At 33.6% G+C, this 10,454-nt stretch overlaps 1 protein-coding gene across 2 annotated transcripts; it reads right to left on the minus strand.

The window, feature by feature from the left end:
- Window positions 1-269: 269 nt before the first annotated feature.
- LOC106712226 (serine protease inhibitor 88Ea) lies at window positions 270-10,250 on the minus strand. Of its 2 annotated transcripts, none has more exons than XM_045686301.1 (8): window positions 10,034-10,250; window positions 4,214-4,514; window positions 3,851-4,018; window positions 2,165-2,426; window positions 1,848-1,946; window positions 1,375-1,505; window positions 918-1,044; window positions 270-496 (listed from the first exon to the last, which is right to left on the minus strand). In XM_045686301.1, exons 2-8 carry the CDS (start codon window positions 4,505-4,507, stop codon window positions 336-338), a joined length of 1,242 nt encoding a protein of 413 aa, XP_045542257.1. In that variant the 5' UTR covers window positions 4,508-4,514; window positions 10,034-10,250; the 3' UTR covers window positions 270-335. The 2 variants fall into 2 exon arrangements, with proteins under 2 accessions (XP_045542257.1, XP_045542258.1); XM_045686302.1 differs by lacking the exon at window positions 10,034-10,250 and adding an exon at window positions 5,167-5,258.
- Window positions 10,251-10,454: the final 204 nt, after the last annotated feature.

Genomic DNA, 10,454 nt, shown 5'->3' on the forward strand with positions numbered 1-10,454 from the left:
TCTCTTGTTATTGTATTGTAATTTTTTAATCCGTTTAGTAAGGATCACTAACATCAAATTATCCACTTAGTTTCAACTTACATTCAAATATATAATTTACTATTTAATATCATCAAACAGGATTTTTGTCAAGCAACGTAAAAATCAGTTTCAATTAATTCCAACTAGCTTACTGACATAATTATTACAAATTAATCATTTTGAAAAGTTCTAAAAAACCTTAAATAAATAACGTACAATTTTCTCTTTAAATTACTTAAAGATTTTTCTTACTTGTTATTTGTATAACTATCGAAAAATAAAATAAATAAATACATCTTAAAGTACTATGCAGTCTATTTCTTAGGGTCTCTGTAGACGCCCATGAAAAGCACGGAGTTGGTGGGTCGTTCATAGATGACGTAGACGAAGGGGAAGTTAGCAATAAACACACTGGGCTCCGCCGGCCTGGACGATCTGAACCCGAAGATCGCAGTGGCTGCGGCCGCTACCGTACCTACAAATAACATGAAGTTTATAAACATTATCATTTATAGGGTTAACCGCACCACATAAACATATATATGCATGATAATCAACGCATGCTAGTAAAATTTTATATTGTCTCTCTACAAAATAATGAAATAATGGGTTTATACTAGTACGAGCTTTTGCCCGCGACTCCGTCCGCGCGGAATTAAAAAAAAACATAATAAGTATCCTATGTGTTTTTCCAGACTATGATCTACATCTGTGCTAAATTTCATCGAGATCCATTGGGCCGTTCCGGAGATACCTTCAAAACAGACATCCATCCATCTAAACATTCGCATTTATAATATTAGTAAGAAATAAGATCATTCAAGTCGGAATTTCTTTTTGACTTCATAATCTCGTTTTCACACCATTACATTCATATACATAGATATTACAAATACCTTCTTCGTCAATTTGTATTTTCGCTTTATGGATGGCATCATCGAAGAGAATGCCGCGATCATCAGTCAGCGTGGAGAAGTCTGCGCTTGAGTTGAATAGGTCACCTACGCCTAAGGCTTGTAACACCTATAAAAGAAAAATATATATGGATTTGTTAATTTTAAATATTATATTTATTAGGTATTAATAATAATTTTAATTAACTATTTGTTAACAACCTAATCGTATGATATTTCACTACGTTTCCTCGTCACATTGAATTATAACTTTAGATGAGACGTAACATTAATTAGTCTCTAATCGTGAATTTCGGCTGTTGCATCACTTGTATAAAAACACTTTGCTTTCTATTTGCTATGCTATGTTGTTTTTTCTTAGACAATGAAAGAGATGACACAATTTTCTGCGTGCTTCGACAGTGGATCACTGTAGCAATAAATGTAGCAAAGAACTTACACCCTTAATAGGAAGCGACCTCTCCATAGTGAATTTAGGTATTTCGACAACAACTTCGCGGCCCATGAAGCTCTCCTCCACTACCGCGGCCAATCGCTCCGGAGTCAGGTTGGCGATTATATTCGTTACACCTGTCACACGAAACACATAAAGCTTTTCAAATATTCCTTTTGTGTGTAATAATTTATGCGATTAAGTAAATGTATCTGTCGAGGGAATTCCTCAATACTAGATTCGATAACAGTTCTTTGTAAACCTTTACTTGAACTCTTTTGATTTACTTTAGCTTACTTAGCTCAACTTCTTAGCTTTGTTAAGTTGTTTGCGATAAATGACCTTCAGCAACCAATTCGAAACAATCAAAATTCGTAAAAATTAATATTTTGCTATTAAACTTCGCGATTTATCACATAATTATAACCTTTTCGGTTTTCCAAAAGCGTAGTTCTAAAAACTTATACAAGATGCATTACCTTCCTTCATAGAGTAGGGTGGCAGGAAAATGTACATGCTGATGTCGTTGCCTTTGTATGGAAGCTCCAATATCTGAGCGCCAAGGTCATCGTTCACCACTGAAATAACACAAATTAATCATTTTTCACCATTATCACCGGTTTTTCCGAGTATGCTGATTTATTAATTCACAGAAATTATTTCATGGGCAATATTACCTACACGTTAAATAAAATCATAAGGATCAGAATATAATTGTTGCCTAATTCACTACCCGCAATTTAAAAAAATTGCAAACTAATCTCTGTATTCGAGACTAAATATAACGTATACTTACTGTAATGGAAGGTTCCTTTCTGTTTCATGAAATGCGTTAATGTCTGACGACTCTCCGACACGAAGAAGGGTTCCTTCTTCGTTCTTTCGGGCAGGAACTTTGAAGCCCATAATCCTTTGAAGTAAGCCGCATTGGCCAAAACCATTCTAGTGACTTGCGAGATCGCATAAGGAGGTAGGAAGTCTTTTATGTTGTTCTTGGTGACTCGTGAAACCCAGTCGTTGATGTAATCGCGCGATTCCCCGGGCTGTCCTTGGAAATTCTGGAAATATTTATGATAAGAGTGAGAAATTAAATGAAAATTTAAAAGTAAAAAATATAAATTAATTACATGATAAATATACTCTTCAATAAAAACAGCTGCAAGTCTAAACAACCTATATATGCCCAACCTTTCAAATACAATATTAACTTATTTTTTCAACAAAATCAATCAGCGGCGGTCAAAGGGTTAAAACACGTGTTTAACTTAAGTTTCTAACAGTATTTTGGAGTAATACAGATATCCACATCGCTACTGGCCAGATAACAGTCATAACATGAAAGAATCACATTAAAACATATTCATAATACATAGCTTTTATAGAGTCCTAGTCTCTGCTGTTACTTACTACACGAAACCTGATTAAAATTTTGGTATCGTATTCCATTGAATTGAATGAATTACGATTGTCTTCGGAGTGTGCATTATTATGAGCATCGTCTTTGTTTTATTTATTTTATTTTCTATCTTACAATAACAATATAACAACCAGTATGTATTTAATTTTTATTTTTATTATGAACGTTTTATTTTTATTATTCTTTCTGATCTAAATGCTAACGTTTTGAAAACAAATTTGATCATATTATCATTAATTCTTTTCTATTTAAAATAATGACTTTAATACTGTTCAATACACAAATAGCTGTTCTAACTGTTAAAAATATTGAAACCGTTTGTTTATTTAATTATTTAGTAAACTCTCTTAAATATAATTTAGAGGACGAAATAGTAAGTGGAAAAATACGTGGTTGATTATTTGCCAAGCATAATAATTTTATTGTTATTCTAATCATGTTTCGAATAAAATATCATTTAATAATAGTGTATGTTGCATATTTTATGAAAATGTAGCCGAATTCATCATTATGCATTGATGCATGTTAAATCCGAGTGAACATTTGTGTAAAAAAACGTAACTAAAATTTAGTGATCTTACAATATCAATTCGAAATGAAAGAAAATAATGAGTCTTAAGAATGTTTTAAATAACTGCTGGTGTAAACATGTAGAAACTAAATTAATGAATATTATATAAGCTACCTGCGCGTATTGCGGGCGTACGTAAAGGTGTAGCAATACTCGGTCAAGGATTTGATTAAGTAAGACTGTTATGTGACGTCAGAAAATATTTTATAAGCTGTACTAAGCATTGTCTTGCTTTTATTCATATCTAGCTGTGGCCCGCGACTAAGTAAAAAAATAATTAGTACCCCTTTCAGACTGTGTTCTTCATCTATATACCAAATTTCATCTGGAAATACCTAATAACATTCATTCATCCAACCATCCATTTAAACAACCACATTTGTTATATTGTTAAGATGTTTTCTGAAGATATATTTATGTGCCATTGTGTCTGCAGCGGAAGCTGTTATAAAAGCAGCTGTTATAAAAGTTATAGAGATGCGTGCGAATCATACCAAGGCTTCTATTTCAGCGCTTAAGACGTCGAGCATGCACTGTCGCACATTTACGCCACGATCGACGAACATCTTGTTGACGGACGTGAATTCGTAGCTATCGCTGTTGTTATTCATCGCCCGCGAAGTCTTGTCCACCTTGTACGCTGTCATCAAGTTGATCTTGTCCTGTAAATATAGAATACCGTATTTAGTCACTGAGTCATCGATGTATCAATTTCTTTCCCCCTTTTTGTTGTTGTGACAACCAAGATGAGATGATAACAAGAAGGTAATATTTTTCATGGGTATATATGTATGCTCGGGACATCGTGAACTATCTAATGAAACATTTATATGTATAGAAACTTGGAAATAACTCACCATTGTATCGGAAATTTTCAACGAACGTTTCAACGATTGCTCAGTTTGTCCTCCCGCTGCAAAGTATCCTAGCAACAGTGAATGATACACGGAGAACGGTGAGAAGAATATGTTATCATCGGGCACCATTTTGTTTATTTCATTAAAGAGATGCAGGGTGAATTCCAGTTGGCCGCGGTACAAAGACATCCTCGATTCCGGACTTAGCTTCTTAGACGAGTCATCCTTGTAGAAACATTGGCTGTTCACCAATGTCGACGATATCAAAAATATTAACACTCCTATCTTCAACATTGTTAATCTGAAACAAAGAAGGTCCATTAAAATATCTGTACATAAGACCTTATATCTAGTAAATTTAAGGGTAGAAGACAACATTGAGCTATTTTTTTAATGAAAATTTCGCACGCAAATTTCGTGGAAATTACCGTTAAATTTGTCGCTTCTTTCAATAGCACACCGTATTACAAATTTTCTGTGGTCTGCTTTAAAACTACTTATAGAATTTTGTCACGTCTACAACTCATCAATAGAGCCACGGTACACCTTTTCAATGAACTCAATACAAATGACCTTTAGTTTCGTAAAAACGGTAGCTTATGAATATTGTCATCTTGAAGTTCCGCTTGCAAAATGACGTAATACTTGCACCGATGACATTGGATCCAACTTTAACCTTTACTTGATCCTTGGAGGAATATGTGGTTAAGATTTAAAAATAAAATCTCTTGTTTTTCTTGCATTGAAATAATAAAATAATTCGGAAACTGACCAAAACGTGTTTAGTATATTTTATTTTAAAACTAGATATACCAAGAAAAATTAAATATGCTTAGTAATAATAATAATTATTGTTATTAGTAGTTTTTTTGTATACTATTGGAAAAGTAATTTTCAAGTTATAAAGTCTCATTTTACTGACATATTCATAATATTAAGCATTGTGTACTCACAAATCAAAAGAATATCTCCAATGAAATGTTTCAGTTCCGTGCTCCAATTCTACAAATACTAATTGTACATAGAGTTAGCTCTACATAATTCACAGTACAACTAACTATTCACACAAAAGGAGTGAACGGTCGAGAGAGTTCATCTCGGCTGCGCAATCATTGTCAGCGCTTTCTCTCGTCGCAGCCGTGCGCTACGGCAGGGGGCACTGTTGTGGGAACGATGTGGTAGGGGATAAGGCTGACTGAATGTGTTATAGACATTTTAACGAATTCAAACAGTTTAAATATCAAACATCATTCAAAATATCATTTCTAACAGACATTCATTTTCAGATCAATTCATTTATCAAAACTTTCACAAATATGGGCAAGTTAACTGTTTTATTATACGTCTAATTAATAATTTCTCTAATTTGTTATGAGGCAAAAACACTGTGATTTTTCTCATATTCTCTGACTTTCGATAGAAAGTAAACAAATATATTAAAAACATAAAATACATTGTAAGTTAATGGCAAGGGCTCACTAGCATTAGGAATAAAGTCAAACTACCTCTAATGTTACTAATCCATATTTAATTAAAATCTAATATTTTTTTTCAACTTGATCAGGCGATTTTAAAAGTTGACACAAATTACTAAGTACTATTTTTTATTACAAATATATTTGAAACAGTAATTCAGGTTAGGAAAAGTTTTAAAGATTACCATTTTAGTTCTATTTACGGTATTCATTAGCGTTGAAATGAGCGAGCGATTTGTCACGATTATTTTTATCGATACGCGGCTGGCCCGAGTTAATTCATCACACCTGATTCAGTGGGAAATCCCAAGCCACGGTACACGCAAGGCTATATATTTCCCATTTAGTCGTAAAACCTTTACATCTTAAACACTTATTCATTGCATATACTTCGATTTATACTGTTAAAGGTTTTATATGCAGACAGTCTTCATGATACTGCAGATACACTAATTAAAGCATAAACGTAAATAGAGGAAAATAAACCAAACAACTTGCATTACAATGTCAAAACAGTCTAATTAAATTCTGACGCTAGTACATTTCGCAGTTACATATTGTTGGTGCTCCGACGTTTACATGATTACAATAACTGTTGGTTTCCACTGTGTAACCAATTATGTTAAAACACATTATGCGAATGTGTTTAAAACATATTGAAAAAAATTGATACAACGATATGCTTAAATACATGTGTCGCGGAAGTGTAACTTCACGGTAAACAATTAACACGAAACTCGATACTCTCGTTGCAGTGTTATGTACGTCACGGGGTTTCCCGATCTCGCTGAAAGCGTGTATGGCACTGTTCTCTGTTGCAATGCCGCGTGGGTTTCCCTCCGAACAGCCCGATGGATCTCGACCGCGCTGTTGCGGAGAAAGTCAACAATGCGTCATCCTCACTTCTGTTACACAAGAGCCGGATCGTCAAAGCGTGTCAGTATCATTACGTATAGGCAGCTGGAAAACTCTGTGTTCTAAATTACAAGCGCCTTCTTTGGCGGTATTCTACGAGTAGTTACAGAAAAATGCCTCGCAATTAATGTTAACTTCTTATGAATACGCATTCTTATGAGACAATCATTGGCTGCATAACGCTATGCTGCCCTAAGGAACGGCCTAGAGTGGGAAATATCGTAGCAATAATCATGGTTACCTATGTATAATAAGTACTAAACCTTTTTACGTATTTATTAACATCCAAAGTAATAAAGCCAAGGTTGGATTATTGTCGTAAATCTTCTTTAAAGTCGCACATTTTATCATCATGCAGTTTAATGAGTACATGCAACGGTATGAGCATGCTCAATTTGTACTGGTTCACTTTTGAATCATTATAATTTTAGTGCATTACACATATACGACCTGAGAACCGCTAGTCAGAATTGATTTATTGTTTTATATATCTAAATCTGGATTTGCGGAAACTATAAAAGATATAAACGAAAAGGTGAATAACGGTAAGTTTCATTTGTGTTGTCCTGGTGTAAATGAAGTGTTTACTTTAACGCTAAGAAAATAATTAAGTACGTAAAGAAATGTGCTAAACAGATATCATTTATAAAATTTACAACAATCACTGAAAAAAGTAGCAAACACCGCGAAAAACTTTTATACTTGATTTCTTTGTCCATGTACATATGTGTAACTACATTCTAGCTGGTGTTATATGTTTAAAAAATTAAAATTAGTGTTTTCAATTTTACCACATGAAAACAAAATTAAATAAAAACATTTGCCTTGACTTTATATATTCCATTCTATAATGGCAATCCGGCTACTTGTATTAATCTAGTCTAGATTATATTGTTCTAGTTATACATTGATTAAACACAATATCTACCTTGAACAATATAACCACTCTTTGATTTAAGGTCACAACTAGTTTTAATTAATACACATATAACATACACTCTTATGACAATGAAAGACATATATGCAAATTAATTATCCTTATAACAATAACCTTAGTTATAGATTGTCTTGAAGGGTCTGTATAAATTAACATCGTTATAGTAATTTTCAGATCTAAAGACAAGGTAATAAAGCGAGTATCGTCAGCTCACATATTATGTTCTCACCAAAGGGATCGTCAACTATTCTCTCCCATTAAATTATTAACTAGTCGGTGCCGACACCGGACATATGTACATGAGTGTTTTAGCCGTTCCTATATCAGTTAATCTTTCTAGCCCAGTGTAGATATCTGTATATTTTCTTCGAAAGTATGTGCAGGTTGCATCACGTTTTCCTTCATTATAAAACGTCTGATAAAAGACCATGTTTTTTAAATCTAGAAACCCATTGATCTAATAGCGAGGATCCAACCCTTACCTGTAGATTACAAGTCTGGTACTTAGCCACTACTTCACCGATACCCTCGAAGTAATACCCGTTGCTTATCTATCCGTTTGTCTCAACGATAGTATCCAAGACAGGCTTTTACGCATGTAACGTTTGCACAAACTATTCAAAATCAAACTTGTCAGTAGAATATTGATACCTTGAATAATTAAATTATTTACGTTTAAACACTTGTTTACGGTAGATAATTAATAAAACTACACGTAAAGATAAATAATTTCATTCAAGGTCCGTAATGATTATAAAGATAAAATGTTTAGTAATGGAGATTTTAAGTAAATAAAACTGAGCACCTATAAAAATATTTCTGTGTAAAAAACGTAAAATGTCTATTAACTCGAGTGTCACGGCAGTTAAATTTAAGTGTGTGATATATTTTGTACCTTGTATCAGTAAACTGTAAGGAAGAAATTATTGCAATATGTCTTTTACTAAAATAAATCATATCTTTTAAAGTAAACAGTTTAACGAGCCATATATTGTCTTGACCTCAACATGACCTAACGGAATCTCGATAAGTGCACCCTCCGATTTACAGACCGACTTTCAAGATACTAACTACAGAATAATATACTAAACATGGGTTTACACTGCTGTTGTTACTGCTGTCGCTGTTATTGATTAGGGCTCTGTATTTTCTTTTTCACTAAGTGACTACCCACGCAGGACTAGCCGCACTCGACTGTTACTTATTTCTATGTGCTATATGTCCACAGAAATAACATTCGCGTTCCACTAGTCGTGTAGTGGAAAAACGGTCTTAGAAGAGCCGACAACGAGTACTATAGCGGGTAAAACCTCGCTGCACTGCTATTATTCAATAAACTCGCCTGACAATAGCCGACACTGATACCTGTTTATTCTTAAGCCACGGATGTAAACATTTTGTATTGCCATTGAAAAAAAACCCGCACTCGTATAAACAATAACTATTACATATCACACAAATGATTTTTTAACCTTCAATTTTATCTTCGACATCCATTCAATAAAATGTGATTGCTATTATAGTTGTGGTATAAAATATTTAAATTTAAGAAGAAAATTTGTACAAACACTGACTTTTTATGGACGCTGCTCGATTAACATCTCAATTCTAACAGCTCCTTCCGTAACTATCTTATCTAATTTAAGATACTTAAACGCCGACTTCCTTTTAAAAGTTGTACGTAAAAGACATGTCTAAAAATGTTGTGATTCCAAAACAAAACAAATATTAATTTCGTTCGACTGACAGAAAAATAATAATTTTGTGGATAATGTCCGACCCAATATACTCGTAAGTGATGTTTATTTATTTTACAACTGTATTGTTGTTACTTAATACATGAAATATTTGTTTTTGCTCGGATGTTAAGGAGTAATCTTTTTCACATGTATGTAAGTACATAGGTATGTAATTTATACAGATGAAGGTATGTATGTATGTCTCTATTCCACTGTGACCGCCTGCAGCTTAAATAAACCACTTGACTGGTTTTGAAGCGCATTGTGTCATTCGGTTAGTACCTACTTATTTTCCCCTCGAGTCTATGGCGGAAAAAATTGATCAGGTTTCTTGGTTTTTTGAATCAATTATTCGCGTTTCGATCTATATTATATTATAAAAACAATAATTCAGTTCACGCAGATCAATCGATGTAGGTATCAGTGAACAATGCAGTTACATGAGAATTGGTCACAGTAAATTAGAAAGCGTTCACGACAAATCAGCACTGATCGCTATCGACCTGCGAATAGATTGAAACAGTCATGTTTTATGACTGTTTATGATATCAATATTTACTTTTCACTTATTACCTCTACAATATAACTAATACGATAATTCATTTTATGTAACTGCATTATAGCTTAATTTTCCACCGGCGAAATTAGCATTAGGTATATGGTATGATTAAAGAATTTCGTAATAAGAAGAGAGATAGCTGAATATAAATAAAGGTAAAAAAAGATTGCGTTATTTTAAAACAACCGGACTCACCGTTTGCTGATGTCCTTATATGTCAATGACTTCTTCAAATTATGTTTCTCGACGATATTAGGCAGGTAAATAATAAATCGATTTCCCTTCTGCGCCAAACACACGAAGACGGTTATTTTAAAAGTAATATGTTAGTGTATTCAGTTCATAATAATATAAAATTCTATCGAACGTTATGCCGCGACAACGCTCGGAGACAGACTGAATGAGGGCCAGCCGCTATCCTCTTTTTTATGCAACTGTTGTAAACTGGTATGCGCCTTCAAAGCACGCACACCGGTGTCAACAGAGACCGAGGAAAATGAAAACAACCTTTTAGTAGCTTCACGCCACGTTCTCGGACTCACTACGCTGGTAAATTTGATAGCATCTCATAAAATTAATAACGCTAATGTTGAGTTAACGGTACAAGTATTATCGG

The sequence above is a fragment of the Papilio machaon genome, chromosome 3, assembly GCF_912999745.1.
Source record: "Papilio machaon chromosome 3, ilPapMach1.1, whole genome shotgun sequence".
Lineage (NCBI taxonomy): Eukaryota > Metazoa > Arthropoda > Insecta > Lepidoptera > Papilionidae > Papilio > Papilio machaon.